This window comes from Nematostella vectensis, chromosome 12 (genome assembly GCF_932526225.1).
Source record: "Nematostella vectensis chromosome 12, jaNemVect1.1, whole genome shotgun sequence".
Classification (NCBI taxonomy): Eukaryota; Metazoa; Cnidaria; class Anthozoa; order Actiniaria; family Edwardsiidae; genus Nematostella; species Nematostella vectensis.
The window spans coordinates 3,621,669-3,647,497 of record NC_064045.1 but is presented as its reverse complement, the minus strand read 5'-3'; the positions used below and the strand labels follow the sequence as shown (position 1 = coordinate 3,647,497).

General features: G+C 41.9%; 3 protein-coding genes and 52 non-coding genes across 55 annotated transcripts in view; 2 read left to right on the top strand and 53 right to left on the bottom strand.

The window, feature by feature from the left end:
• LOC5516926 overlaps positions 1 to 25,829 on the top strand; it is a 78,739-nt gene that overhangs the window by 41,079 nt on the left and 11,831 nt on the right. Inside the window, exons 2-3 of the mRNA XM_032386807.2 lie at positions 14,810 to 14,998; positions 25,517 to 25,714. Coding sequence (XP_032242698.2) covers positions 14,810 to 14,998; positions 25,517 to 25,714 — 387 coding nt within the window. The remainder of the gene's footprint in view (positions 1 to 14,809; positions 14,999 to 25,516; positions 25,715 to 25,829) is intronic.
• Trnar-ucg lies at positions 31 to 103 on the bottom strand. The gene has a single exon. It is a non-coding gene; the product is annotated as a tRNA-Arg (tRNA).
• On the bottom strand, positions 182 to 254 carry Trnar-ucg. Its single transcript has one exon. It is a non-coding gene; the product is annotated as a tRNA-Arg (tRNA).
• Trnar-ucg lies at positions 484 to 556 on the bottom strand. Its single transcript has one exon. It is a non-coding gene; the product is annotated as a tRNA-Arg (tRNA).
• Positions 634 to 706, bottom strand: Trnar-ucg. Its single transcript has one exon. It is a non-coding gene; the product is annotated as a tRNA-Arg (tRNA).
• Positions 785 to 857, bottom strand: Trnar-ucg. The gene has a single exon. It is a non-coding gene; the product is annotated as a tRNA-Arg (tRNA).
• Trnar-ucg lies at positions 936 to 1,008 on the bottom strand. Its single transcript has one exon. It is a non-coding gene; the product is annotated as a tRNA-Arg (tRNA).
• Positions 1,237 to 1,309, bottom strand: Trnar-ucg. Its single transcript has one exon. It is a non-coding gene; the product is annotated as a tRNA-Arg (tRNA).
• Positions 1,388 to 1,460, bottom strand: Trnar-ucg. Its single transcript has one exon. It is a non-coding gene; the product is annotated as a tRNA-Arg (tRNA).
• Positions 1,539 to 1,611, bottom strand: Trnar-ucg. Its single transcript has one exon. It is a non-coding gene; the product is annotated as a tRNA-Arg (tRNA).
• Positions 1,690 to 1,762, bottom strand: Trnar-ucg. The gene has a single exon. It is a non-coding gene; the product is annotated as a tRNA-Arg (tRNA).
• Positions 1,992 to 2,064, bottom strand: Trnar-ucg. The gene has a single exon. It is a non-coding gene; the product is annotated as a tRNA-Arg (tRNA).
• Trnar-ucg lies at positions 2,143 to 2,215 on the bottom strand. Its single transcript has one exon. It is a non-coding gene; the product is annotated as a tRNA-Arg (tRNA).
• Trnar-ucg lies at positions 2,445 to 2,517 on the bottom strand. Its single transcript has one exon. It is a non-coding gene; the product is annotated as a tRNA-Arg (tRNA).
• Positions 3,198 to 3,270, bottom strand: Trnaq-uug. The gene has a single exon. It is a non-coding gene; the product is annotated as a tRNA-Gln (tRNA).
• Trnar-ucg lies at positions 3,349 to 3,421 on the bottom strand. Its single transcript has one exon. It is a non-coding gene; the product is annotated as a tRNA-Arg (tRNA).
• Trnar-ucg lies at positions 3,650 to 3,722 on the bottom strand. Its single transcript has one exon. It is a non-coding gene; the product is annotated as a tRNA-Arg (tRNA).
• Positions 3,801 to 3,873, bottom strand: Trnap-ugg. The gene has a single exon. It is a non-coding gene; the product is annotated as a tRNA-Pro (tRNA).
• Trnar-ucg lies at positions 3,951 to 4,023 on the bottom strand. Its single transcript has one exon. It is a non-coding gene; the product is annotated as a tRNA-Arg (tRNA).
• Trnar-ucg lies at positions 4,102 to 4,174 on the bottom strand. Its single transcript has one exon. It is a non-coding gene; the product is annotated as a tRNA-Arg (tRNA).
• On the bottom strand, positions 4,253 to 4,325 carry Trnar-ucg. Its single transcript has one exon. It is a non-coding gene; the product is annotated as a tRNA-Arg (tRNA).
• Trnar-ucg lies at positions 4,554 to 4,626 on the bottom strand. Its single transcript has one exon. It is a non-coding gene; the product is annotated as a tRNA-Arg (tRNA).
• Trnar-ucg lies at positions 4,705 to 4,777 on the bottom strand. The gene has a single exon. It is a non-coding gene; the product is annotated as a tRNA-Arg (tRNA).
• On the bottom strand, positions 4,856 to 4,928 carry Trnar-ucg. Its single transcript has one exon. It is a non-coding gene; the product is annotated as a tRNA-Arg (tRNA).
• Trnar-ucg lies at positions 5,007 to 5,079 on the bottom strand. The gene has a single exon. It is a non-coding gene; the product is annotated as a tRNA-Arg (tRNA).
• Trnar-ucg lies at positions 5,309 to 5,381 on the bottom strand. Its single transcript has one exon. It is a non-coding gene; the product is annotated as a tRNA-Arg (tRNA).
• Trnar-ucg lies at positions 5,460 to 5,532 on the bottom strand. Its single transcript has one exon. It is a non-coding gene; the product is annotated as a tRNA-Arg (tRNA).
• Positions 5,762 to 5,834, bottom strand: Trnar-ucg. Its single transcript has one exon. It is a non-coding gene; the product is annotated as a tRNA-Arg (tRNA).
• On the bottom strand, positions 5,912 to 5,984 carry Trnar-ucg. Its single transcript has one exon. It is a non-coding gene; the product is annotated as a tRNA-Arg (tRNA).
• Positions 6,063 to 6,135, bottom strand: Trnar-ucg. The gene has a single exon. It is a non-coding gene; the product is annotated as a tRNA-Arg (tRNA).
• Trnar-ucg lies at positions 6,214 to 6,286 on the bottom strand. The gene has a single exon. It is a non-coding gene; the product is annotated as a tRNA-Arg (tRNA).
• On the bottom strand, positions 6,515 to 6,587 carry Trnar-ucg. Its single transcript has one exon. It is a non-coding gene; the product is annotated as a tRNA-Arg (tRNA).
• Trnar-ucg lies at positions 6,666 to 6,738 on the bottom strand. Its single transcript has one exon. It is a non-coding gene; the product is annotated as a tRNA-Arg (tRNA).
• Positions 6,817 to 6,889, bottom strand: Trnar-ucg. Its single transcript has one exon. It is a non-coding gene; the product is annotated as a tRNA-Arg (tRNA).
• On the bottom strand, positions 7,270 to 7,342 carry Trnar-ucg. Its single transcript has one exon. It is a non-coding gene; the product is annotated as a tRNA-Arg (tRNA).
• Positions 7,421 to 7,493, bottom strand: Trnar-ucg. Its single transcript has one exon. It is a non-coding gene; the product is annotated as a tRNA-Arg (tRNA).
• Positions 7,723 to 7,795, bottom strand: Trnar-ucg. The gene has a single exon. It is a non-coding gene; the product is annotated as a tRNA-Arg (tRNA).
• Trnaq-uug lies at positions 8,476 to 8,548 on the bottom strand. Its single transcript has one exon. It is a non-coding gene; the product is annotated as a tRNA-Gln (tRNA).
• On the bottom strand, positions 8,627 to 8,699 carry Trnar-ucg. Its single transcript has one exon. It is a non-coding gene; the product is annotated as a tRNA-Arg (tRNA).
• Trnar-ucg lies at positions 8,928 to 9,000 on the bottom strand. The gene has a single exon. It is a non-coding gene; the product is annotated as a tRNA-Arg (tRNA).
• Trnap-ugg lies at positions 9,079 to 9,151 on the bottom strand. The gene has a single exon. It is a non-coding gene; the product is annotated as a tRNA-Pro (tRNA).
• Trnar-ucg lies at positions 9,229 to 9,301 on the bottom strand. The gene has a single exon. It is a non-coding gene; the product is annotated as a tRNA-Arg (tRNA).
• Positions 9,380 to 9,452, bottom strand: Trnar-ucg. Its single transcript has one exon. It is a non-coding gene; the product is annotated as a tRNA-Arg (tRNA).
• Positions 9,681 to 9,753, bottom strand: Trnar-ucg. The gene has a single exon. It is a non-coding gene; the product is annotated as a tRNA-Arg (tRNA).
• Positions 9,832 to 9,904, bottom strand: Trnar-ucg. The gene has a single exon. It is a non-coding gene; the product is annotated as a tRNA-Arg (tRNA).
• Trnar-ucg lies at positions 9,983 to 10,055 on the bottom strand. Its single transcript has one exon. It is a non-coding gene; the product is annotated as a tRNA-Arg (tRNA).
• Positions 10,134 to 10,206, bottom strand: Trnar-ucg. The gene has a single exon. It is a non-coding gene; the product is annotated as a tRNA-Arg (tRNA).
• On the bottom strand, positions 10,436 to 10,508 carry Trnar-ucg. Its single transcript has one exon. It is a non-coding gene; the product is annotated as a tRNA-Arg (tRNA).
• Positions 10,587 to 10,659, bottom strand: Trnar-ucg. Its single transcript has one exon. It is a non-coding gene; the product is annotated as a tRNA-Arg (tRNA).
• Trnar-ucg lies at positions 10,889 to 10,961 on the bottom strand. Its single transcript has one exon. It is a non-coding gene; the product is annotated as a tRNA-Arg (tRNA).
• Trnar-ucg lies at positions 11,642 to 11,714 on the bottom strand. Its single transcript has one exon. It is a non-coding gene; the product is annotated as a tRNA-Gln (tRNA).
• On the bottom strand, positions 11,793 to 11,865 carry Trnar-ucg. Its single transcript has one exon. It is a non-coding gene; the product is annotated as a tRNA-Arg (tRNA).
• Positions 13,187 to 13,259, bottom strand: Trnar-ucu. The gene has a single exon. It is a non-coding gene; the product is annotated as a tRNA-Arg (tRNA).
• On the bottom strand, positions 17,480 to 20,954 carry LOC5516928. Its single transcript, XM_001636871.3, has 2 exons — positions 19,703 to 20,954; positions 17,480 to 18,302 (listed from the first exon to the last, which is right to left on the bottom strand). Exons 1-2 carry the CDS (start codon positions 20,030 to 20,032, stop codon positions 17,841 to 17,843), a joined length of 792 nt encoding a protein of 263 aa, XP_001636921.2. The 5' UTR covers positions 20,033 to 20,954; the 3' UTR covers positions 17,480 to 17,840.
• On the top strand, positions 22,095 to 23,531 carry LOC125557566 (tigger transposable element-derived protein 4-like). Its single transcript, XM_048720265.1, has one exon. It carries the CDS (start codon positions 22,225 to 22,227, stop codon positions 22,768 to 22,770), a length of 546 nt encoding a protein of 181 aa, XP_048576222.1. The 5' UTR covers positions 22,095 to 22,224; the 3' UTR covers positions 22,771 to 23,531.

Below are 25,829 nucleotides of genomic sequence, written 5' to 3'. Positions count from 1 at the left end.
CACTATGGTGTGCAAAATGAAATTGTACGTCGACCACGAAGGGACTCGAACCCTCAATCTTCTGATCCGAAGTCAGACGCCTTATCCATTAGGCCACGCGGTCACTTGCTTGGCAATGAATGATTATTTGGAATGAAATGTTATAGATTATCACTATGGTGTGCAAAATAAAATTGTATGCCGACCACGAAGGGACTCGAACCCTCAATCTTCTGATCCGAAGTCAGACGCCTTATCCATTAGGCCACGCGGTCACTTGATTAGCAATGAATGATTATTTGGAATAAAATGTTATAGATTATCACTATGGTGTGACAAAGGAAATTGTACGTCGACCACGAAGGGACTCGAACCCTCCATCTTCTGATCCGAAGTCAGACGCCTTATCAATTAGGCCACGCGGTAACTTGCTTGGCAATGAATGATTATTTGGAATGAAATGTTATAGATTATCACTATGGTGTGCAAAATGAAATTGTATGTCGACCACGAAGGGACTCGAACCCTCAATCTTCTGATCCGAAGTCAGACGCCTTATCCATTAGGCCACGTGGTCACATGCTAATCAATCACTGAATGTTTGGGATTTAATGTTGTAGATTATCTCCATGGTGTGCTAAATAAAATTGTAGTCGACCACGAAGGGACTCGAACCCTCAATCTTCTGATCCGAAGTCAGACGCCTTATCCATTAGGCCACGCGGTCACTTGCTTGGAAGTGAATGATTATTTGGATTAAAATGTTATAGATTATCACTATGGTGTGCAAAACGAAATTGTATGTCGACCACGAAGGGACTAGAACCCTCAATCTTCTGATCCGAAGTCAGACGCCTTATCCATTAGGCCACGCGGTCACTTGTTTGGCAATGAATGATTATTTGGAATAAAATGTTATAGATTATTACTATGGTGTGCTAAATGAAATTGTACGTCGACCACAAAGGGACTCGAACCCTCAATCTTCTGATCCGAAGTCAGACACCTTATCCATTAGGCCACGCGGTCACTTGCTTGGCAATGAATGATTATTTGGAATAAAATGTTATAGATTATCACTATGGTGTGCAAAATAAAATTGTACGTCGACCACGAAGTTACTCGAACCCTCAATCTTCTGATCCCAAGTCAGACGCCTTATCCATTAGGCCACGTGGTCACATGCTAATCAATCACTGAATGTTTGGGATTTAATGTTGTAGATTATCTCCATGGTGTGCTAAATAAAATTGTAGTCGACCACGAAGGGACTCGAACCCTCAATCTTCTGATCCGAAGTCAGACGCCTTATCCATTAGGCCACGCGGTCACTTGCTTGGAAGTGAATGATTATTTGGATTAAAATGTTATAGATTATCACTATGGTGTGCAAAATGAAATTGTACGTCGACCACGAAGGGACTCGAACCCTCAATCTTCTGATCCGAAGTCAGACGCCTTATCCATTATGCCACGCGGTCACTTGCTTGGCAATGAATGATTATTTGGAATGAAATGTTATAGATTATCACTATGGTGTGCAAAATAAAATCGTATGCCGACCACGAAGGGACTCGAACCCTCAATCTTCTGATCCGAAGTCAGACGCCTTATCCATTAGGCCACGCGGTCACTTGCTTAGCAATGAATGATTATTCGGAATAAAATGTTATAGATTATCACTATGGTATGCAAAATGAAATTGTATGTCGACCACAAAGGGACTCGAACCCTTAATCTTCTGATCCGAAGTCAGACGCCTTATCCATTAGGCCACGCGGTCACTAGCTTGGCAATGAATGATTATTTGGAATAAAATGTTATAGATTATTACTATGGTGTGCAAAATGAAATTGTACGTCGAACACAAAGGGACTCGAACCCTCAATCTTCTGATCCGAAGTCAGACGCCTTATACATTAGGCCACGCGGTCACTTGCTTGGAAGTGAATGATTATTTGGATTAAAATGTTATGGATTATCACTATGGTGTGCAAAATGAAATTGTACGTCGACCACGAAGGGACTCGAACCCTCAATCTTCTGATCCGAAGTCAGACGCCTTATCCATTAGGCCACGCGGTCACTTGCTTGGCAATGAATGATTATTTGGAATGAAATGTTATAGATTATCACTATGGTGTGCAAAATAAAATTGTATGCCGACCACGAAGGGACTCGAACCCTCAATCTTCTGATCCGAAGTCAGACGCCTTATCCATTAGGCCACGCGGTCACTTGATTAGCAATGAATGATTATTTGGAATAAAATGTTATAGATTATCACTATGGTGTGACAAAGGAAATTGTACGTCGACCACGAAGGGACTCGAACCCTCCATCTTCTGATCCGAAGTCAGACGCCTTATCAATTAGGCCACGCGGTAACTTGCTTGGCAATGAATGATTATTTGGAATGAAATGTTATAGATTATCACTATGGTGTGCAAAATGAAATTGTATGTCGACCACGAAGGGACTCGAACCCTCAATCTTCTGATCCGAAGTCAGACTCCTTATCCATTAGGCCACGCGGTCACTTGCTTAGCAAATGAATCATTATTTGGAATAAAATGTTATAGATTATCACTATGGTGTGCAAAAGGAAATTGTATGTCGACCCCAAAGGGACTCGAACCCTCAATCTTCTGATTTGGAATCAGACGCCTTATCCATTAGGCCACGCGGTAGACTTCTCTGTAATGAATTAATGTTTGGAATGAAATGTTGAACATTATCACCATGAAGTGCAAAATGAAATTGTGTATCGACCACGATAAGAATCGAACCCTCAACCTCCTGATCCGAAGTCAGACGCCTTCTCCATTGGGCCACGTGGTCACTTGCTATGCATTCAATTAATGTTTGGAATGAAATGTACATTATCACCATCGAGTGTAAAATGAAATTGTACATCGACCACGAAGGGACTCGAACCTTCAATCTTCTGATACAAAGTCAGACGGCTTATCCATTAGGCCACGCGATGGATTTCTTTGTAATGAATGAATATATGGATTGAAATGTTGTACATTATCACCATGGAGTTCAAAATAAATTTTTATGTCAACCACGAAGGGACTAGAACCCTCAATCTTCTGATCCGAAGTCAGACGCCTTATCCATTAGGCCACACGGTCACTTGCTAGGCGATCAATGAATTTTTCGAATTTAATGTTGTAGATTATCTCCATGGCGTGCAAAATAAAATTGTACATCGACCACGAAGGGACTCGAACCCTCAGTCTTCTGATCCAAAGTCAGACGCCTTATCCATTAGGCCACGCGGTCACTTGCTTGCCAATGAATGATTATTTGAAATAAAATGTTATAGATTATCACTATGGTGTGCAAAATGAAATTGTACGTCGACCACGAAGGGACTCGAACCCTCAATCTTCTGATCCGAAGTCAGACGCCTTATCCATTAGGCCACGCGGTCACTTGCTTAGCAATGAATGATTATTTGGAATAAAATGTTATAGATTATCACTATGGTGTGCAAAATGAAATTGTACGCCGACCACGAAGGGACTCGAACCCCCAATCTTCTGATCCCAAGTCAGTACCTTATCCATTACGCCACGCAGTAACGTGCTAATCAATCAGTGAATGTTTGGGATTTAATGTTGTAGATTATCACTATGGTGTGCAAAACGAAATTGTATTTCGACCACAAAGGGACTCGAACCCTTAATCTTCTGATCCGAAGTCAGACGCCTTATCCATTAGGCCACGCGGTCACTTGCTTTGCAATGAATGATTATTTGGAATAAAATGTTATAGATTATCACTATGGTGTGCAAAATGAAATTCTACGTCGACCACGAAGTGACTCGAACCCTCAATCTTCTGATCCCAAGTCAGACGCCTTATCCATTAGGCCACGTGGTCACATGCTAATCAATCACTGAATGTTTGGGATTTAATGTTGTAGATTATCTCCATGGTGTGCTAAATAAAATTGTAGTCGACCACGAAGGGACTCGAACCCTCAATCTTCTGATCCGAAGTCAGACGCCTTATCCATTAGGCCACGCGGTAACTTGCTTGGAAGTGAATGATTATTTGGATTAAAATGTTATAGATTATCACTATGGTGTGCAAAACGAAATTGTATGTCGACCACGAAGGGACTAGAACCCTCAATCTTCTGATCCGAAGTCAGACGCCTTATCCATTAGGCCACGCGGTCACTTGTTTGGCAATGAATGATTATTTGGAATAAAATGTTATAGATTATCACTATGGTGTGCTAAATGAAATTGTACGTCGACCACAAAGGGACTCGAACCCTCAATCTTCTGATCCGAAGTCAGACACCTTATCCATTAGGCCACGCGGTCACTTGCTTGGCAATGAATGATTATTTGGAATAAAATGTTATAGATTATCACTATGGTGTGCAAAATAAAATTGTACGTCGACCACGAAGTTACTCGAACCCTCAATCTTCTGATCCCAAGTCAGACGCCTTATCCATTAGGCCACGTGGTCACATGCTAATCAATCACTGAATGTTTGGGATTTAATGTTGTAGATTATCTCCATGGTGTGCTAAATAAAATTGTAGTCGACCACGAAGGGACTCGAACCCTCAATCTTCTGATCCGAAGTCAGACGCCTTATCCATTAGGCCACGCGGTCACTTGCTTGGAAGTGAATGATTATTTGGATTAAAATGTTATAGATTATCACTATGGTGTGCAAAATGAAATTGTACGTCGACCACGAAGGGACTCGAACCCTCAATCTTCTGATCCGAAGTCAGACGCCTTATCCATTATGCCACGCGGTCACTTGCTTGGCAATGAATGATTATTTGGAATGAAATGTTATAGATTATCACTATGGTGTGCAAAATAAAATCGTATGCCGACCACGAAGGGACTCGAACCCTCAATCTTCTGATCCGAAGTCAGACGCCTTATCCATTAGGCCACGCGGTCACTTGCTTAGCAATGAATGATTATTCGGAATAAAATGTTATAGATTATCACTATGGTATGCAAAATGAAATTGTATGTCGACCACAAAGGGACTCGAACCCTCAATCTTCTGATCCGAAGTCAGACGCCTTATCCATTAGGCCACGCGGTCTATAGCTTGGCAATGAATGATTATTTGGAATAAAATGTTATAGATTATCACTATGGTGTGCAAAATGAAATTGTACGTCGAACACAAAGGGACTCGAACCCTCAATCTTCTGATCCGAAGTCAGACGCCTTATACATTAGGCCACGCGGTCACTTGCTTGGAAGTGAATGATTATTTGGATTAAAATGTTATGGATTATCACTATGGTGTGCAAAATGAAATTGTACGTCGACCACGAAGGGACTCGAACCCTCAATCTTCTGATCCGAAGTCAGACGCCTTATCCATTAGGCCACGCGGTCACTTGCTTGGCAATGAATGATTATTTGGAATGAAATGTTATAGATTATCACTATGGTGTGCAAAATAAAATTGTATGCCGACCACGAAGGGACTCGAACCCTCAATCTTCTGATCCGAAGTCAGACGCCTTATCCATTAGGCCACGCGGTCACTTGATTAGCAATGAATGATTATTTGGAATAAAATGTTATAGATTATCACTATGGTGTGACAAAGGAAATTGTACGTCGACCACGAAGGGACTCGAACCCTCCATCTTCTGATCCGAAGTCAGACGCCTTATCAATTAGGCCACGCGGTAACTTGCTTGGCAATGAATGATTATTTGGAATGAAATGTTATAGATTATCACTATGGTGTGCAAAATGAAATTGTATGTCGACCACGAAGGGACTCGAACCCTCAATCTTCTGATCCGAAGTCAGACGCCTTATCCATTAGGCCACGTGGTCACATGCTAATCAATCACTGAATGTTTGGGATTTAATGTTGTAGATTATCTCCATGGTGTGCTAAATAAAATTGTAGTCGACCACGAAGGGACTCGAACCCTCAATCTTCTGATCCGAAGTCAGACGCCTTATCCATTAGGCCACGCGGTCACTTGCTTGGAAGTGAATGATTATTTGGATTAAAATGTTATAGATTATCACTATGGTGTGCAAAACGAAATTGTATGTCGACCACGAAGGGACTAGAACCCTCAATCTTCTGATCCGAAGTCAGACGCCTTATCCATTAGGCCACGCGGTCACTTGTTTGGCAATGAATGATTATTTGGAATAAAATGTTATAGATTATCACTATGGTGTGCTAAATGAAATTGTACGTCGACCACAAAGGGACTCGAACCCTCAATCTTCTGATCCGAAGTCAGACACCTTATCCATTAGGCCACGCGGTCACTTGCTTGGCAATGAATGATTATTTGGAATAAAATGTTATAGATTATCACTATGGTGTGCAAAATAAAATTGTACGTCGACCACGAAGTTACTCGAACCCTCAATCTTCTGATCCCAAGTCAGACGCCTTATCCATTAGGCCACGTGGTCACATGCTAATCAATCACTGAATGTTTGGGATTTAATGTTGTAGATTATCTCCATGGTGTGCTAAATAAAATTGTAGTCGACCACGAAGGGACTCGAACCCTCAATCTTCTGATCCGAAGTCAGACGCCTTATCCATTAGGCCACGCGGTCACTTGCTTGGAAGTGAATGATTATTTGGATTAAAATGTTATAGATTATCACTATGGTGTGCAAAATGAAATTGTACGTCGACCACGAAGGGACTCGAACCCTCAATCTTCTGATCCGAAGTCAGACGCCTTATCCATTATGCCACGCGGTCACTTGCTTGGCAATGAATGATTATTTGGAATAAAATGTTATAGATTATCACTATGGTGTGCAAAATAAAATCGTATGCCGACCACGAAGGGACTCGAACCCTCAATCTTCTGATCCGAAGTCAGACGCCTTATCCATTAGGCCACGCGGTCACTTGCTTAGCAATGAATGATTATTCGGAATAAAATGTTATAGATTATCACTATGGTATGCAAAATGAAATTGTATGTCGACCACAAAGGGACTCGAACCCTCAATCTTCTGATCCGAAGTAAGACGCCTTATCCATTAGGCCACGCGGTCACTAGCTTGGCAATGAATGATTATTTGGAATAAAATGTTATAGATTATCACTATGGTGTGCAAAATGAAATTGTACGTCGAACACAAAGGGACTCGAACCCTCAATCTTCTGATCCGAAGTCAGACGCCTTATACATTAGGCCACGCGGTCACTTGCTTGGAAGTGAATGATTATTTGGATTAAAATGTTATGGATTATCACTATGGTGTGCAAAATGAAATTGTACGTCGACCACGAAGGGACTCGAACCCTCAATCTTCTGATCCGAAGTCAGACGCCTTATCCATTAGGCCACGCGGTCACTTGCTTGGCAATGAATGATTATTTGGAATGAAATGTTATAGATTATCACTATGGTGTGCAAAATAAAATTGTATGCCGACCACGAAGGGACTCGAACCCTCAATCTTCTGATCCGAAGTCAGACGCCTTATCCATTAGGCCACGCGGTCACTTGATTAGCAATGAATGATTATTTGGAATAAAATGTTATAGATTATCACTATGGTGTGACAAAGGAAATTGTACGTCGACCACGAAGGGACTCGAACCCTCCATCTTCTGATCCGAAGTCAGACGCCTTATCAATTAGGTCACGCGGTAACTTGCTTGGCAATGAATGATTATTTGGAATGAAATGTTATAGATTATCACTATGGTGTGCAAAATGAAATTGTATGTCGACCACGAAGGGACTCGAACCCTCAATCTTCTGATCCGAAGTCAGACTCCTTATCCATTAGGCCACGCGGTCACTTGCTTAGCAAATGAATCATTATTTGGAATAAAATGTTATAGATTATCACTATGGTGTGCAAAAGGAAATTGTATGTCGACCCCAAAGGGACTCGAACCCTCAATCTTCTGATTTGGAATCAGACGCCTTATCCATTAGGCCACGCGGTAGACTTCTCTGTAATGAATTAATGTTTGGAATGAAATGTTGAACATTATCACCATGAAGTGCAAAATGAAATTGTGTATCGACCACGATAAGAATCGAACCCTCAACCTCCTGATCCGAAGTCAGACGCCTTCTCCATTGGGCCACGTGGTCACTTGCTATGCATTCAATTAATGTTTGGAATGAAATGTACATTATCATTATCGAGTGTAAAATGAAATTGTACATCGACCACGAAGGGACTCGAACCTTCAATCTTCTGATACAAAGTCAGACGGCTTATCCATTAGGCCACGCGATGGATTTCTTTGTAATGAATGAATATATGGATTGAAATGTTGTACATTATCACCATGGAGTTCAAAATAAATTTTTATGTCAACCACGAAGGGACTAGAACCCTCAATCTTCTGATCCGAAGTCAGACGCCTTATCCATTAGGCCACACGGTCACTTGCTAGGCGATCAATGAATTTTTCGAATTTAATGTTGTAGATTATCTCCATGGCGTGCAAAATAAAATTGTACATCGACCACGAAGGGACTCGAACCCTCAGTCTTCTGATCCAAAGTCAGACGCCTTATCCATTAGGCCACGCGGTCACTTGCTTGCCAATGAATGATTATTTGGAATAAAATGTTATAGATTATCACTATGGTGTGCAAAATGAAATTGTACGTCGACCACGAAGGGACTCGAACCCTCAATCTTCTGATCCGAAGTCAGACGCCTTATCCATTAGGCCACGCGGTCACTTGCTTAGCAATGAATGATTATTTGGAATAAAATGTTATAGATTATCACTATGGTGTGCAAAATGAAATTGTACGCCGACCACGAAGGGACTCGAACCCCCAATCTTCTGATCCCAAGTCAGTACCTTATCCATTACGCCACGCAGTAACGTGCTAATCAATCAGTGAATGTTTGGGATTTAATGTTGTAGATTATCACTATGGTGTGCAAAACGAAATTGTATTTCGACCACAAAGGGACTCGAACCCTTAATCTTCTGATCCGAAGTCAGACGCCTTATCCATTAGGCCACGCGGTCACTTGCTTTGCAATGAATGATTATTTGGAATAAAATGTTATAGATTATCACTATGGTGTGCAAAATGAAATTCTACGTCGACCACGAAGTGACTCGAACCCTCAATCTTCTGATCCCAAGTCAGACGCCTTATCCATTAGGCCACGTGGTCACATGCTAATCAATCACTGAATGTTTGGGATTTAATGTTGTAGATTATCTCCATGGTGTGCTAAATAAAATTGTAGTCGACCACGAAGGGACTCGAACCCTCAATCTTCTGATCCGAAGTCAGACGCCTTATCCATTAGGCCACGCGGTCACTTGCTTGGAAGTGAATGATTATTTGGAATAAAATGTTATAGATTATCACTATGGTGTGCTAAATGAAATTGTACGTCGACCACAAAGGGACTCGAACCCTCAATCTTCTGATCCGAAGTCAGACACCTTATCCATTAGGCCACGCGGTCACTTGCTTGGCAATGAATGATTATTTGGAATAAAATGTTATAGATTATCACTATGGTGTGCAAAATAAAATTGTACGTCGACCACGAAGTTACTCGAACCCTCAATCTTCTGATCCCAAGTCAGACGCCTTATCCATTAGGCCACGTGGTCACATGCTAATCAATCACTGAATGTTTGGGATTTAATGTTGTAGATTATCTCCATGGTGTGCTAAATCAAATTGTAGTCGACCACGAAGGGACTCGAACCCTCAATCTTCTGATCCGAAGTCAGACGCCTTATCCATTAGGCCACGCGGTCACTTGCTTGGAAGTGAATGATTATTTGGATTAAAATGTTATAGATTATCACTATGGTGTGCAAAATGAAATTGTACGTCGACCACGAAGGGACTCGAACCCTCAATCTTCTGATCCGAAGTCAGACGCCTTATCCATTATGCCACGCGGTCACTTGCTTGGCAATGAATGATTATTTGGAATGAAATGTTATAGATTATCACTATGGTGTGCAAAATAAAATCGTATGCCGACCACGAAGGGACTCGAACCCTCAATCTTCTGATCCGAAGTCAGACGCCTTATCCATTAGGCCACGCGGTCACTTGCTTAGCAATGAATGATTATTCGGAATCAAATGTTATAGATTATCACTATGGTATGCAAAATGAAATTGTATGTCGACCACAAAGGGACTCGAACCCTCAATCTTCTGATCCGAAGTCAGACGCCTTATCCATTAGGCCACGCGGTCACTAGCTTGGCAATGAATGATTATTTGGAATAAAATGTTATAGATTATCACTATGGTGTGCAAAATGAAATTGTACGTCGAACACAAAGGGACTCGAACCCTCAATCTTCTGATCCGAAGTCAGACGCCTTATACATTAGGCCACGCGGTCACTTGCTTGGAAGTGAATGATTATTTGGATTAAAATGTTATGGATTATCACTATGGTGTGCAAAATGAAATTGTACGTCGACCACGAAGGGACTCGAACCCTCAATCTTCTGATCCGAAGTCAGACGCCTTATCCATTAGGCCACGCGGTCACTTGCTTGGCAATGAATGATTATTTGGAATGAAATGTTATAGATTATCACTATGGTGTGCAAAATAAAATTGTATGCCGACCACGAAGGGACTCGAACCCTCAATCTTCTGATCCGAAGTCAGACGCCTTATCCATTAGGCCACGCGGTCACTTGATTAGCAATGAATGATTATTTGGAATAAAATGTTATAGATTATCACTATGGTGTGACAAAGGAAATTGTACGTCGACCACGAAGGGACTCGAACCCTCCATCTTCTGATCCGAAGTCAGACGCCTTATCAATTAGGCCACGCGGTAACTTGCTTGGCAATGAATGATTATTTGGAATGAAATGTTATAGATTATCACTATGGTGTGCAAAATGAAATTGTATGTCGACCACGAAGGGACTCGAACCCTCAATCTTCTGATCCGAAGTCAGACTCCTTATCCATTAGGCCACGCGGTCACTTGCTTAGCAAATGAATCATTATTTGGAATAAAATGTTATAGATTATCACTATGGTGTGCAAAAGGAAATTGTATGTCGACCCCAAAGGGACTCGAACCCTCAATCTTCTGATTTGGAATCAGACGCCTTATCCATTAGGCCACGCGGTAGACTTCTCTGTAATGAATTAATGTTTGGAATGAAATGTTGAACATTATCACCATGAAGTGCAAAATGAAATTGTGTATCGACCACGATAAGAATCGAACCCTCAACCTCCTGATCCGAAGTCAGACGCCTTCTCCATTGGGCCACGTGGTCACTTGCTATGCATTCAATTAATGTTTGGAATGAAATGTACATTATCACCATCGAGTGTAAAATGAAATTGTACATCGACCACGAAGGGACTCGAACCTTCAATCTTCTGATACAAAGTCAGACGGCTTATCCATTAGGCCACGCGATGGATTTCTTTGTAATGAATGAATATATGGATTGAAATGTTGTACATTATCACCATGGAGTTCAAAATAAATTTTTATGTCAACCACGAAGGGACTAGAACCCTCAATCTTCTGATCCGAAGTCAGACGCCTTATCCATTAGGCCACACGGTCACTTGCTAGGCGATCAATGAATTTTTCGAATTTAATGTTGTAGATTATCTCCATGGCGTGCAAAATAAAATTGTACATCGACCACGAAGGGACTCGAACCCTCAGTCTTCTGATCCAAAGTCAGACGCCTTATCCATTAGGCCACGCGGTCACTTGCTTGCCAATGAATGATTATTTGGAATAAAATGTTATAGATTATCACTATGGTGTGCAAAATGAAATTGTACGTCGACCACGAAGGGACTCGAACCCTCAATCTTCTGATCCGAAGTCAGACGCCTTATCCATTAGGCCACGCGGTCACTTGCTTAGCAATGAATGATTATTTGGAATAAAATGTTATAGATTATCACTATGGTGTGCGAAATGAAATTGTACGTCGACCACTAAGGGACTCGAACCCTCAATCTTCTGATCCGAAGTCAGACGCCTTATCCATTAGGCCACGCGATCACTTGCTTGGCAATCAATGAATGTTTGGGATTTAATGTTGTAGATTATCTTCATGGTGTGCAAAATAAAATTGTACGTCGACCACGAAGGGACTCCAACCCTCAATCTTCTGATCCCAAGTCAGACGCCTTATCCATTAAGCCACGCGATCACTTGCTTGGCAATCAATGAATGTTTGGGATTTAATGTTGTAGATTATCTTCATGGTGTGCAAAATAAAATTGTACGCCGACCACGAAGGGACTCGAACCCTCAATCTTCTGACCCGAAGTCAGACGCCTTATCCATTAGGCCACGCGGTGACTTGCTAGGCCATCAATAAATGTTTGAAATTTAATGTTGTAGATTATCTCCATGGTGTGCAAAATGAAATTGTACGTCGGCCACGAAGGGACTTGAACCCTCAATCTACTGATCCGAAGACGGACGCCATATTCATTAGGCCACGCGGTCATTTGCTAAGTAAAGAATGATTATTTGGAATGAAATGTTGTAGATTCTCACCAAAGTGGGCAAAATGAAATTGTATTTCGACCACGAAGGGTCTAGAACCCTCAATCTTCTGATCCGAAGTCAGACGGCTTATCCATTCGGCCACGTGGTCACCTGCTAGGCAATCAATAAATGTTTGGAATGAAATTTTGTAGATTATCTCCATGTGTACAAAATAATATTCGACCTCGACCATCGATTCACAACGTGGTGTCTAAAATTAAGTTGTACGTTGCCCATGAAGGGACTGGAACCTCAATATTCTGATCAGAAGTGATACGCCTTATACATTAGGCCCCGCGGTCATTTGCTTAGTAAAGATTGGCTATTTGGAATGAAATGTTATAGATTCTCACCAAAGTGGGCAAAATGAAATTGTATACCGACCACGAAGGGACTTGAACCCTCAATATTCTGATCCGAAGTCAGACGCCTTATACATTAGGCCACGCGGTCATATACTTAGTAAGGAATGGCTTTTTAGAATGAAATGTTATAGATTCTCACCAAAGTGGGAAAATGAAATTGTACATCACCACGAAGGGAACCCTCAATCTTCTGATATGAAGTCAGACGCCTTTTGCATTAGGCCACGCGGTAACTTTCTTGGCAATGAATGATTATTTGGAATAAAATGTTATAGATTATCACTATGGTGTGCAAAATGAAAATGTACGTCGACCACGAAGGGACTCGAACCGTCAACCTTCCGATCAGAAGTCAGACGCCTTATCCATTAGGCCACGTGGTCACTTGATAGGCAATCAATGAATGTTTGGAATAAAATGTTATAGATTATCAGTATGGAGTGCAAAATAAAATTTTACGTTCATCACGAAGGTACTGGAACCCTTAATCTTCTGATTCGGAATCAGACGCCTTATCCATTAGGCCACGCGGTCACTTGCTTGGCAATGAATGATTATTTGGAATAAAATGTTGTAGATTATCACTATGGTTTGCAAAATGAAATTGTACGTCGACCACGAAGGGACTCGAACCCTCAATCTTCTGATCCGAACTCAGTCGCCTTGTCCATTAGGCCAATTGTTTAGCGATGAATGAATGTTTGGAATGAAATGTTTTTGAAATGTGGAATGGAAAATGTTCTGCGTTGACCACGAAGGGACTCAATCCCACAATCGTCCGATCCAATACCCATATTTATATAATGCATGCCTGTACCCTTAGGGGCTGCAGGGGGGCGCCCCCCCCCCCCTTCCTCCTCCACAACGACCGGAAGTCCACTTTAGGTTCTCGATAGACGTGCTATTTGTTGACAAAGCTATAGGGCATAAGCTAGATCACTCTGGTATGTCATTAATCCATAAGTCAGACTTTTTTGTAGCCAAATCCGACATTTAACTTTCCGTGGAGATGCTGCAAAGGCATCAAAAAAAACTTTCGTTCTTTCGGGATTGGCCAGATTTTTTATCAGAAAACTCACTCTCCCCCAGAAAAATTAGGTCCACTCTTTCGGATTCCCCCCAAGAAACGTCCTGGATATGGGCCTGGAATGACTGATATAAAGGATTTTGCGTGTATGTGTGTGTGTGTGTGTGTGGGGGGGGGGGGGGGGGGGTTCGTTTACCCAATTGGCGGACTATTTTCGTTTAGTTAGCTTGTCCTAGCTCGGAGTGACTCGATTTTCCTTCATCAGGGCGAACCATCCAGTCGAGTGGGGTTGTTCTTCCGGATTCCCTGAACTCCCCCTGGCTACGGGCCTGTATACCTTTGATAGTTATGTATTCCATCCTTGGGAATCCAAGGCCTCGAAATCAGAGTAACGCGAACGCAAAATTGCTGATTTGGGCCCTTCTTTACCACCCCCTACCCCTACCTTTCCGTCGGCCTCGTTCTCGCTCATCGTTACGCTGACCCCGACGCCCTGTTTTACCGAGGAGGACGCCATGCGATCCCGTGGTTTCTTTAGAATATTAAATGTGTATTACATTGGTATTTTCCTACTTCAAATAAGGTTGCACTCGAGAATCTAAGGTTTTGTTATTCGCGGTGGTTCATGGGTAGCGTAATAAGAGCTGAATCCTTGTATCTGAAAGCCATGTGAATTTTTATAAGAACGTAATTAAGAATTCTACTGCTTTTATAACCTGGATTTTATTTACGCTTATTTGCTTATTTTCTAAATACAATTGAACCACTGCAGGTTACGATTCACAGATCCTGCGAGTGAAGCGTTATTTGAAATAGGTGTATACGATACGATTGTTGGTATTATGAACTTTTTGGTTCTAAGTGTTAATTATTACCACTTGCTGATATTTATCATTTGATTGACAGGTAACCATGGTTGCGTGATGCACCTTGCAAGCAGGACGTGTCTTCATCCTTATGGCGGTCTCACCCACCCCTCCCCTGGTACTAAAGTAGTCTTCCATCAAGACTGCTGCAAGAGCCGCATTCTCTTCAGCATGCAGGCCAACGGTACCATCAAGCACCTGCCCAGCGGTCTCTGTCTCCATGGCGACGGTATGTGGCTTTAAGGACGGGAGGGAGCTTTATTTATAATTTTCCGACCTACCATTAGGGTCAGACAGGTTATGCTGGCATAATTTTGAGAATAATGGAATACAGTAAAAACAAACGTGTAAGAACCTAGTGATTTAAGAACCTATAGACAGAAATGTTTTATTTAATATCCCAAAATATAAGAACCTACTAAACCAAAAAATTTAAAAGGGGCTTATAAATATAAATTTGCTAAACATTTTGCTTGTCCATTAAGATGTGATTACAGATACAACTAAGAAAGCATAAGATAAGAGAGGGACACTGGTATTACCCGCGCGCTCAACCCGCGCGCCATGTTAATTCCGAGTCTGGCTATTTATAGTAACCACCACCCCACCACTGCGCGTGAGCATTTTTACTCACCCTACCCTCCGCGGTTTGGCATTTACATCTTGTTTTGTGACTTGATTCCAAAAAAAACACCCACTTTGCACTAATAACATCGACAATTCATTCTAGCATCAAGGATACAGGCAGTTGCGGTTTATTAAGGGGTATAGAACTTCAAGAATTGCAAGATTTCAAAAACGTGTAAAAAAAAAGACTTCAGAGACTTCATTTAAAATCAATAGCGGAAAACCTCGTGCTTCAAACACCGCTGCCGCTCTACTTGCTGCTTTTCGTGGTTTTCAACATTCATTATCTTCCTAGTGGTCAAACTAAATCTGTAAGTTAGATATGATATTGATTTTTGTGAATATTCCGGTTAATTGAGAAGGAATCCAAGAAAAATAAATTTCATAAAACCATCCTTGTAGCGAGGGAATGCATTTTTGTGATGATCAGAGCCAGCAAGCTAAAGTATATCTGAGCTTCTCTAATAGTGAGAAAATAAAGAAGGAGTTGTAACTGTACTTCTTTGATGTTGTTTCTAGACATTTCTATAACTACTAAGTATATTATACAAGCTGGAGTGTTTTGGAGGATTTGAATCAAACGCGGTATCACAGCAATTTTTTTTCGCTCGTCGCTATTTTCTTTCTTCTTGACTTAACTTCGCCGCTCAGACAAACAAAACAGTCAAACCATTCAGGGATTTAGCTTTCTGTGAGTATATTTGCCAATCTTGCTTACTTGAGTTAGACTTGCTTTCTTCTTTCGAGTTATTTTACATGATCTCTTTTCATTCCTATCGAGTTGGCAAAACAACAACACGCAACCCACGGGGGAGTAGGACAAAATAAAGGGGGCAAATCCTCACGCGCAGTGGTGGGGTGGTGGTTACTAAAAATAGCCAGATTCGGAATCGACATGGCGCGATGGCGCGCGGGTAGTACCAGTGTTCCTCTCTTATCTTATGCTCTCCTGATACAACATCCATACAGCAGGATATCTCTGTAACAAAATGGCTCTGCATTCAGTCACACTCTATTATGAATCCTACTGCTGATTTAAGCAACTTGGAACCTAATAAAAACATATTTTCCTTTAATTTTTAGTAAGTACCCCAAAATTGCCAAACTTGAAAAAAACTAGATTCTTACACGCGATATTTTACTGTAGTCCGAGCAGCGAGCATAATATCAATACTATTTTCAGCATGATTTGAACATAATGTTCGAAAATATATTTTCTCCCATTTAAATAAATATAAGAAAAAAATATCGAATCTGGCGTTGAATTTGCTCCCCGCATTGTTTGGGCGCTTATCAGGAGGCTTATGTTTTTTTTTTTTAACTTGGCATTTGTTATGAAGACATTGAGTGAAAAGGACTCTAGAAGATGCGATCGTAAATAGTAAATTCTTGTAAAGCTCCATACCTTCGGGTGTAAAAAGCAAGTTTTCGATGTTGATTTTAAAAATCGATTTATAGCAGTGAATACTGCTATAAATGGAAGGGCTCTCTTCTTGGAAAAACTTTGAAAACTTTTAAAATTGATATTTTCGACATCAAACTTATTCCAACGACGAAAGCCCGTGTTTTAGGAACTAGTCGTATGCCCTTGACCTTTCGTTAGAAAACAGTAATATCCAAGGCATCATAGCCAGTTTACCACACAAAAACATGACGTTTTTGTAGCAGGGGATGGGGCATCGAGGCACCCCCCTCCCCCCCAAAAAATATATTTTTCTTAAAAATTATGTGGAAATGACCTGTGGGGGCTGGGCGTGCCCCCCAATATTTTCTTACTGTTTCTGTATCGTGCTCCCCCCCCCCCCCAATAATTCGAGACCTGTTATAGCTATGGCCCAAGGTGTCCGTAGGCGATTCTCAGTGCTAAGAGTTGGTATGAACATTTCAGAGAAACGGTGAGTAGCTATGTTTTCAATAATCGGGTTGGGAGATCTTTTTAGAGATGGAAAGGTGGAAGATATTATTTTGTCACAACTGAACAAAGTGCGATATATCCCCTTGATCCTCGAAATTATCGGTAACAAACATTTGTAATTTCCATTCTCAATTGTTTTTATTTGAAAATTGTTATACGTAATTTTTATTTTTAACTGTTTTTATTGGTAATGTTTCGAACCAAAAGACACTCTGAATTAACGATCTCCGACTTTCTTCTCCCTTTATTCTGTCTTACAATCCCTCACGAGTTCACCCCGTGCCTGGTACAATGATACCCGATCCTATTACTAATTACATATTACATAATTGGTGATCATAAACTAATAATTTTAACAACTTCCGGTACACAGAAACGGAACTTCTGGAACAGTTTTTAACTTAAAATTATTATATTATTTGCTGATGCCAAAACACTTCACAATTACATTTGAAGCTCCTTAGTTAAGTAGTAAAATATTTATATCCCTATTTTCAAAGTTAACTGTTGATGTCAAAACACTTCACAATTACATTTGAAACTCCTTAGTATAGTAGTACAATTCTTCACCACAGGCATCCCGAAAAAAATTAAGCTCATTTGTCATCCCCTCCAAAAACTCGTCCAAGTAGTCTCTCACCTTTTCATCACGGAGGAAGTAATCTATAAATCTCTCCAAATGAGAAGGATGATCAGACTTATTTCCGTCAAACCACGGTTTGTAAGGATTTCCCTCCCTTACCTCCCCTCCCATGTCATTTGCAAGCTTGGGCCAAAGCATTTGACAAGGAAGCATGGCTATACATAGTTTCCTGGACTGTGATTGGCTGATTGCACTCTCGTACTTCACGTACGTCTTAGCAGCTTCTCCGAGCACGATGCTATCGGCGCCTTTGATTCGCCAAGTGTTCACGAAGTCTTGGTTGTACTTTTGAAAGCTACCTGACTGGCGTCGGTACAGCAGGCTGAACTCGGGGAATTCAGACTGGAGCTTTAAGAAAAGTGCACAAACACTGTCAGTGTCAACATTTTTACAACAAATAGATCACAAATAATCAATCAGGATAGGCCTAAGGAAGTATTTCACCCAGCAATATTGGCAATCTGGCAGATGTTGGAACCTAGTTGGCGCAGTTGGCAGAGCGTCGCTCTGTTATGCCTCGCCATCTCTGGGTTCTGGGTTCAATTCCCGGTTCCGACGTGAGTTTTCGTTAGTTGCTCTCGGCTTTGCTCCAAGGGTTTATCTCCGGGTTCTCCGGTTTTCATCCCTCCACAAAAACAACAATTTTGATCTACGCTGTGATCCGTGGTCAAACAAGGGTTGAATGGCCTCTGAGGCGCCTTTCGATGCTCGTAATTCAGCGTGCAGCTTAAAAAATAGTGATTAGCCACTTCAATTTAATTATCAATTTTATTTCTTGTTTCCGCGGGGCTTAATTAATACTTTGTAAAATGTCATCTATGTGTCTATTGCCCGCACAACCAGTCCAGCAACTACCAGCATTCTGAGGTTGCTTGATTCCAGCGTTGCTGTCAGAATGTTGCCGAAGTATTGGAGCAAAAGTCTGACAAAACCTAGCCTGCTCAACAACCGCTAGTTGTATGAAATACAGAAAAGCCGAGCTTAGTTGCTTGACAAACGGAAAAGTCGAACTTCCCTATTTTTGGCCGAGCGCTACGTCCGATAAAACCCTTTTTTTTCAGGGAGCTCTTCTGGGAAGCTTTTGGGGAGCCTGTTTAGCAGGCTAGATCAAACGTCAATCAACCCTCCTCGGTTAGAGTCTTCTTTCCATTTAAACGGTCCTTTAACAACATGGTTTATATTACAAACAGCGAAAGCGATGCTTGTTAGGTTTGTTAGATTAGATTTGCTTGTTAGACATGTTTGTGTGTTCAGCACAAAACGGGCCAACCATCCTCGGGGACCCAGGGCGTCACGGAGATCGCGCACACAGGGAGCGCGCGAGAAAGAAAGAGCAGCCATCCAAATGCCCGTTGCACTCTCTTAAGGGCCATCTACACGGGGAATTTTTACTTGACAAGAAAGTTGACAAGTTCACTTTTTCAAAAACTGGCGTGTTTGCTTTTACTTTGACAAGTTTTACTCGCCAAGTGCACAAAGTTGGTCGTGTAGACGAGTTTTGCTTGACAAGTTTTTCCGATGAAACTCATAGGCCCCCTTTTCTCATGCTTGTGGACTTTAAAAAACGCTGCTATTGCTGCTGTGACTGCCGTCATGAGCCGTATTCAATGCAAATGCATGCAAATGAAGATAAAACAATCGACGTGATTCATTTGCATGTATTTGCACTGAATACGGCTCATGGATAATACGACGTTTGGAGTATTTCTGTCGAAACTCTCGTCTTGATAAAGAATAAGAAATAATACCTTGTCGGCAGCCAGCTCGTAGGCCGGCACGGCGTGATAGCAGTACGCGGGGTCTTGTACCATGTAACCCCCGTACAAATCAGCGAGAAGCGTGCCCTCCGCCATACCCCTCATAAACTTCGTCCTCTTGCACTCGTCAACGATCGCCTGGGACTTCGGATGCTCGAAGAGCTTTTGCGTGAAGGACGCTTTATTCTCAGGAAAGGGGGCCGCGGAGGGTGCATGCAGAGGTTGCGCGGTACTTTTCTGGATGCCAACCAACTTATCCGCAGGTTTAACTCCACTCCTGGGAATGTTAATGATTTTAAAATTGGTACGCCGTCCTCCCATGATAAAACGCTTCAATCAAGTTTGCAAGGCACGGTAACCTGGATTACTCTGGTTCCAGAGCCTCGAACGTCGCTCTATTCAGTGGTAAGAGCTTGTTAAGCCTGGATATGCTTTCAGTCGATTTTAGATGAAGCAGAGAATGAAATAGACGCTCGATATTGGTTTTCTGTCAATGACGTCAAATCTTTTGAAATGTGCTCGATAGACCATAAATTGAATAATAAGTAAGTCATTCGCGGATGACAGGTATTGTGGAACCAATTCATGGTGTGTGAAAATGTCGAAAATCTGGCGATTGTTTAATAAAAAATGGCCCAATTTTGGCGTCCTTCTGCCTCCCACATCGTGTGTACGGTTGTCTGTAGATTTTTTTCCGAATTCTGTAGGACACTGTTCCATTTCACCTCTATCGCATAATAATTGTGATATTGTGTACTTGGAAAACATTTTTTCCTGTCTGTGTGTTCACCCTCAGATTGCGTGATTCACAGAATATAGCGCGCCTCTAAGCCAATCTGGATCGATATAGTTAGCACAATGTGTTATAAAACCTAGTATGACACTCTTAAGCACAGAACTCGCGCTCAATGATACGAGACTGTGCATTTTAGGTCAGTCGTTTGTCAAGGTACAGTCGGACCTCTATTAAGCGGCCCTTTATTGAGCGGTCACCCTCTATTCAACGGTCATTTACCAAAGTCCCGAATTTTCCCCCTTATGTTTACTGTAAATTTGACCTCTATTGAGCGGTCACCTCTATTAAGCGGACGCGGTCACCAAAGGAGGGTCCCAATTGGTTGATTTCATTGTTTTTCACCTCTATTAAACGGTCATCATCAATATTTGTCAGCATGACAACAGATAGTGCACGTCATATTTCGTCATATTTTAACTGTCTAATCTAATTACTATGGCTTATCGTCTTGTGAGACTTGTGTGGTCTTGTGCGGACCAGTCGCATCAAATTCCTCGATTATCAATTTCCGCTTTAGCCAGCTAGAAGAAAAATTGTCACCTTCAAATATGTATTCACAAGGAATCTCGAGTCTTTAGCCACCACCTCTGTTCACCCACTTCCCTTTGACTACGACTTTCCAACAGTTCGTAGGTCTCTTGAGATACTTGGTAACCCGCGTTGACATCAGTTTGGAAATATGCCCAATAACTTCGTAATCGTCAACTAGAGTATTCGGGTGACCGTCTCCATCCATCATTGTTTTGTCGGCTTTTTCTCTTACGATTGCAACAGCATTCGGATCCTTTATGTTAGTTAGTTTCCGCATAAGTTTGTAAACATCTTCTAGTGCTGGTTCCCACTCAGTCATGTATTCATGGTATCCCCGAATGAATGAATCAACCTTAACAACTAGAGCCATCTCGACAAGCTTGTGTACAATTCATTGTGACCAAACAAGCCTGCACCATTTCTACTTGTCTAATTATCACATTGCACGGACTCAGCAGGCTACGGCCTACTTTGCACACGTGTATTGCTCAAATTACAGATAACAGCATAACAACAAAGAACGAAACCACTAGGGAACTCTACTGAGCGTGAGAAAGAAAAAACGACAAAACACACAAAATTTCACAGAATTCAAGCTTTTGTGGTGAACTCCCTGTGTTTTCGGCCGTCAATCTTATAGCTAAAGGTCGGTCGATGTAAACTGACACGAAGCAGCAGTGAAATATGTCTTCTGTGCTATTTTGCAAAAGTCGCAAAGCAGAAACCAAGTACCTTTGTTTAATCTGCGAAAGAGCCGTATGCAACAGATCAGAGTGTGCTAAACCCCTGCCTGAGGAAACCCCTAACTGGAAATCTGGTTCTCGCGTATCAGCGTGTTGGTCATGTACCACCAGTTCCAGCCACGTGGACGGTGAAAATAATAAAGAGAGTGTCAATACCGAAGCCGACGGCAATTCCAAAGCCAAATCTCGAAAACGAGCCAGGGAAACTACAGCGTCAAAGAGGAACTGTTTAAGTTTGAAACAAAGAGTCGAGTTGATTAACTACGCGAAAGATCATCCTAATGAAGGCTACCGCAAAGTCGCTAAACATTTTGGTTTCGGAAGCAAGCGCAGAAAATCATCAAGGAGAGTAAGGCAATTCTCGCTCAATATGAAAGTAACGTCCGACCCAGTAAGCAAAAGAGGATTCGCACAGAAACCTATCAAAAAGTGAACGACGCTCTATGGGTTGGTATACAGTTTGCCGATTATCCAATGTCCCAGTTAGTGGTCCGATGTTGCAGGAGGAAGCCTTGATTATCGCAGAGAAGTTGGGAGTAGATGGCTTTACCGCCTCTAATGGCTGGCTTCAATGTTTCAAAGAGCATTACAACCTGCAAAGAATGGCCACTGCTGGCGAAGACGGGGATGTGAGTTCGGAAACGTTGGAAAGCTGGAATGAGCGAGTAAGAGAAATCACAAGAGGATGGAAGCCAGAGAATGTGTGGAACATGGACCAGACCGGGAGTTTTTGGAAAGGACTTCCAGACTCAAGTTTGAATGAGAGAGGAAAGCGCTGCAACGGAGTAAAGTCGGCCAAGCAGAGAAACACTTGGGCATTTTTTGCCAACTCTACTGGAGAGAAAGAAGATCCGAAGCAAAGCCGCAAAGCCCCGATGTTTCAAAAACATGAAAAACCTCAAACGGCCGTATGGATGCTGGTACTATTCCAAGCCAAAAGCCTGGATGAAGTCAGAAATCATGGAAGAAGTGCTAGGGCGATTGAATGAAAAGCTGAAAAAGAAAAGTAGAAAAATACTGCTGTTCATGGACAACGCTCCCCGTCACATCCAATCACTTGCCGATAGTTTCTCAAACATCGCTGTCAAGTTTCTCCCCAAGAATACGACATCAAAGACGCAGCCTCTTGATGCTGGCATCATCGCAAACTGGAAGGCGAAGTACAAGAAAAAGCTACTGAGGTATGTCTGACCCAAAGTTGATGGAGAGCAGACTGCCAGCGACATCGCCAAAGGTATTAACGTGGCTATGGCAATTGAATGGGGAAAGCAAGCCTGGGACGAGGTATCGCCCGATACCATAGTTAAATGTTTCAAGAAAACAAAGTTGTTCCCCGAGGAAATGGAAGAGGAGGATAATCCCTTTGAAAGCGAGGAAGAGTTACCAGCCCTACAAGAACTTCTCAATAAAGTGGGCGGTTCCTGTAATGCGAGCACGTTTCTCTCTAACGAAGAAGAGATACCGGTTTGTTTGCCACTAGTTGATGCCTTGAATCCACACTGGAGAGAGGACCTACGTGAGGACCTACATGACGAAACAAATCCAGAAGTCGGCGCTGACGTACAGGTCGTTAGATATGACGACTATGACCCAGAGCTAAAAGAACCAGCCATTAAGACGGTGCTGCAAGCCGACCGGCTAGCGGAGCAACTCAAAGACTTTGCCCAATTTTATGGACACGAGCAGCTTTCGCTGGCGTTATGTAAAGTAAATGAGTTACTTTACGAGATGAAGCTATCCTCACCAAAAACACAAAAAAGTATAACCGACTTCTTCCCGTCCTCGTAGTCCAATAGTGGACTTCCGTCGATAATATCGACGGGGGAGGGACGACGACGGCGCAGATGCTGGATTTCAGCGCGCACTACCATATTTTTTTTAAGCGTGCGGATATCTAGGTCATGTTACACGCACCGCCGTTACGCGGAAAAAAAACGACGCGTGTAATAACATGGTCGGATTTGTGAGATTTTGGGTACGGCAACGCGCTGCGAGTTTTTGATTCGACTTCCAAAATCGCGCGAACGCTTAATGACGGATATCGGCGGAAACGACGCGTGTAATATCACCTTAACGCACTCATTTACTTTACATAACGCCAGCGAAAGTAGCTCATGCCCATTGAATTCGGCAAAGCCACAAGAGCCGTAAAAACAAACTGACTAGGCGGTTTCAAACTTCTGGATCAAATTGGAATGCACCAGGCCCCGTCTTAGGGCTAATATGATTGTTACTGTTGTTTATTTTAATAAAAAGTTCTTACGTATAATTACAGCCCGATTTACGCTAATTTAGGGGCGAAAATAGCGAAACCTCTATTAAGCGGTCACTAAGCTAAGTCCCGAGGGTGACCGCTTAAAGAGGTTCGACTGTATAAGCTCGAATTCTGGCTGACATTGCTTTAGTGGATGATACATCAAGCATCGTCGCGTATTTTTCTCGGCTGGGATCCTGAGCTAATTCATGATCTATCGGGGCTTAGCCAGTACAAAAATACAGAACCACCAATGAAGACATTTTTCGAGTTTTGTTCAACATTATTTTGTTGCCTATGTAGTCCCGTTTGAGGAAGTCGTTTTCAACCCGACTTTCGTCCTAGAGATTTCTCTTGCTCTGAAACACTTCTCCAGAATGCGTATCCGCCATACAGACAAAAGCCTTTAGTACTTTTTCGTTTACCCTTTGTATAAAGAGGCGATGTGTTGCTTTTGTTAATGCTAGGCCTGGACGGACTATTAAGGCATTTTTTTTTAAAGTTTTAGACATCAAAAGAATTTAAGAAAATTTCGGCGATTTTAGAGCAAAAAATGCGATTTTTAGAATTTAATAAAAAGTTGCATCATGCTGCACAAAGGAATTCAGCTATGCAATGGTTCCATCGTCGTTGATGTAGTTTTCAATGTCTTTTAATACAGAATTGTTATACGGCCTGGCAACAGTTGATTTCAATGTAGCATGCATTTAAAGAACGAATATGAAATCAAATCAAAAGGCAAGTCCCTTGCCAAGTCGTGGATAATAAAATGGTAATTTGGGACAAAAGCTTGGTTTTGGTGCATTTTAACCTATTTTTGGGTGAAACGATATGTAGAGTATGGACCAAACAATTTCTTGGCTTTATGTGGTGTTATTTATACATAGGGTATTTTGTCTTAGACAAGTGTAAACAATGTTACTACTGTGATGTTGAAATAACTGCTTCAGGTAAGTCTATGCCCATCTGATTGATTCACTGGGGAGTACCAGTCGACCCAGATATCATTGACGGAAAAAGGGCCCTCTAGCCCTCCTTGGGTGATTTTGCCTATGGACATCTGATTCCTCCTCTTGACAGACGAAGTTAACTCTATAAATGGGATGTCTACAAAACGAAGACCTATAACCTAATACCTAAAACCTGTGACCCCAAAAGCTACGCCCCCCGCCCCCCCCCCCCCCCCAAAAAAAAAAATTAAGTTATTATTTAGTCTACCTTGTTTCCCAAATGGCTACACAGCGCGAAAGTTTCATATGAAATCAGTGATCCTAATGAGGTAATTCAGCGAATTATGTTGTGCTTTTCATGAAAGAAATATTCTCATTTGCGCGCGCCAATGAACAAACCATTTTCAATCGTCGCTATTATATAAGTTATTTGTCCCATTAAAAATTGTAGTTGCACTCATTTTTCAGACATTTTGCATGACATTGTCATATCGACAGTGGTTGAATAATGTGTTTTTGCTGACATTGCAGTCAAGAACCACGGCCGGAATATAGTGCTACATCCTATCTGCTCTACGGTGTTTATGATGGTGAATGGGTCGTTGGCAATCGCTGGTAGCCGGGGGATGTGTCTTCAGCCCGAGCGCGAGGTACTGGCGCCAGATAATGACGAGTTGCTCATTAGTGGGCGGGACTGCAGTGCTACTTACGCCTTTAGCACATTCCAAGGTAAATTCAATTCCAAACGATGACATGATTTACATACCATGGCATGACATATATACATAGAGGGAAAATGCGCCCGTGCACTGTACAAAGCAATTTCTATGCTCTATTTTGTTTA

What these genes read in the sequence shown, in the direction of transcription:
- LOC5516928 (XM_001636871.3), bottom strand. Translation starts at nt 20,032, where the DNA reads ATGGGAGGACGGCGTACCAATTTTAAAATCATTAACATTCCCAGGAGT. An exon ending in ACGAGCTGGCTGCCGACAAG is followed by an intron (nt 18,303 to 19,702) that starts GTATTATTTCTT and finishes CTTTTCTTAAAG; the next exon opens with CTCCAGTCTGAATTCCCCGA.
- LOC125557566 (XM_048720265.1), top strand. Translation starts at nt 22,225, where the DNA reads ATGGGTTGGTATACAGTTTGCCGATTATCCAATGTCCCAGTTAGTGGT.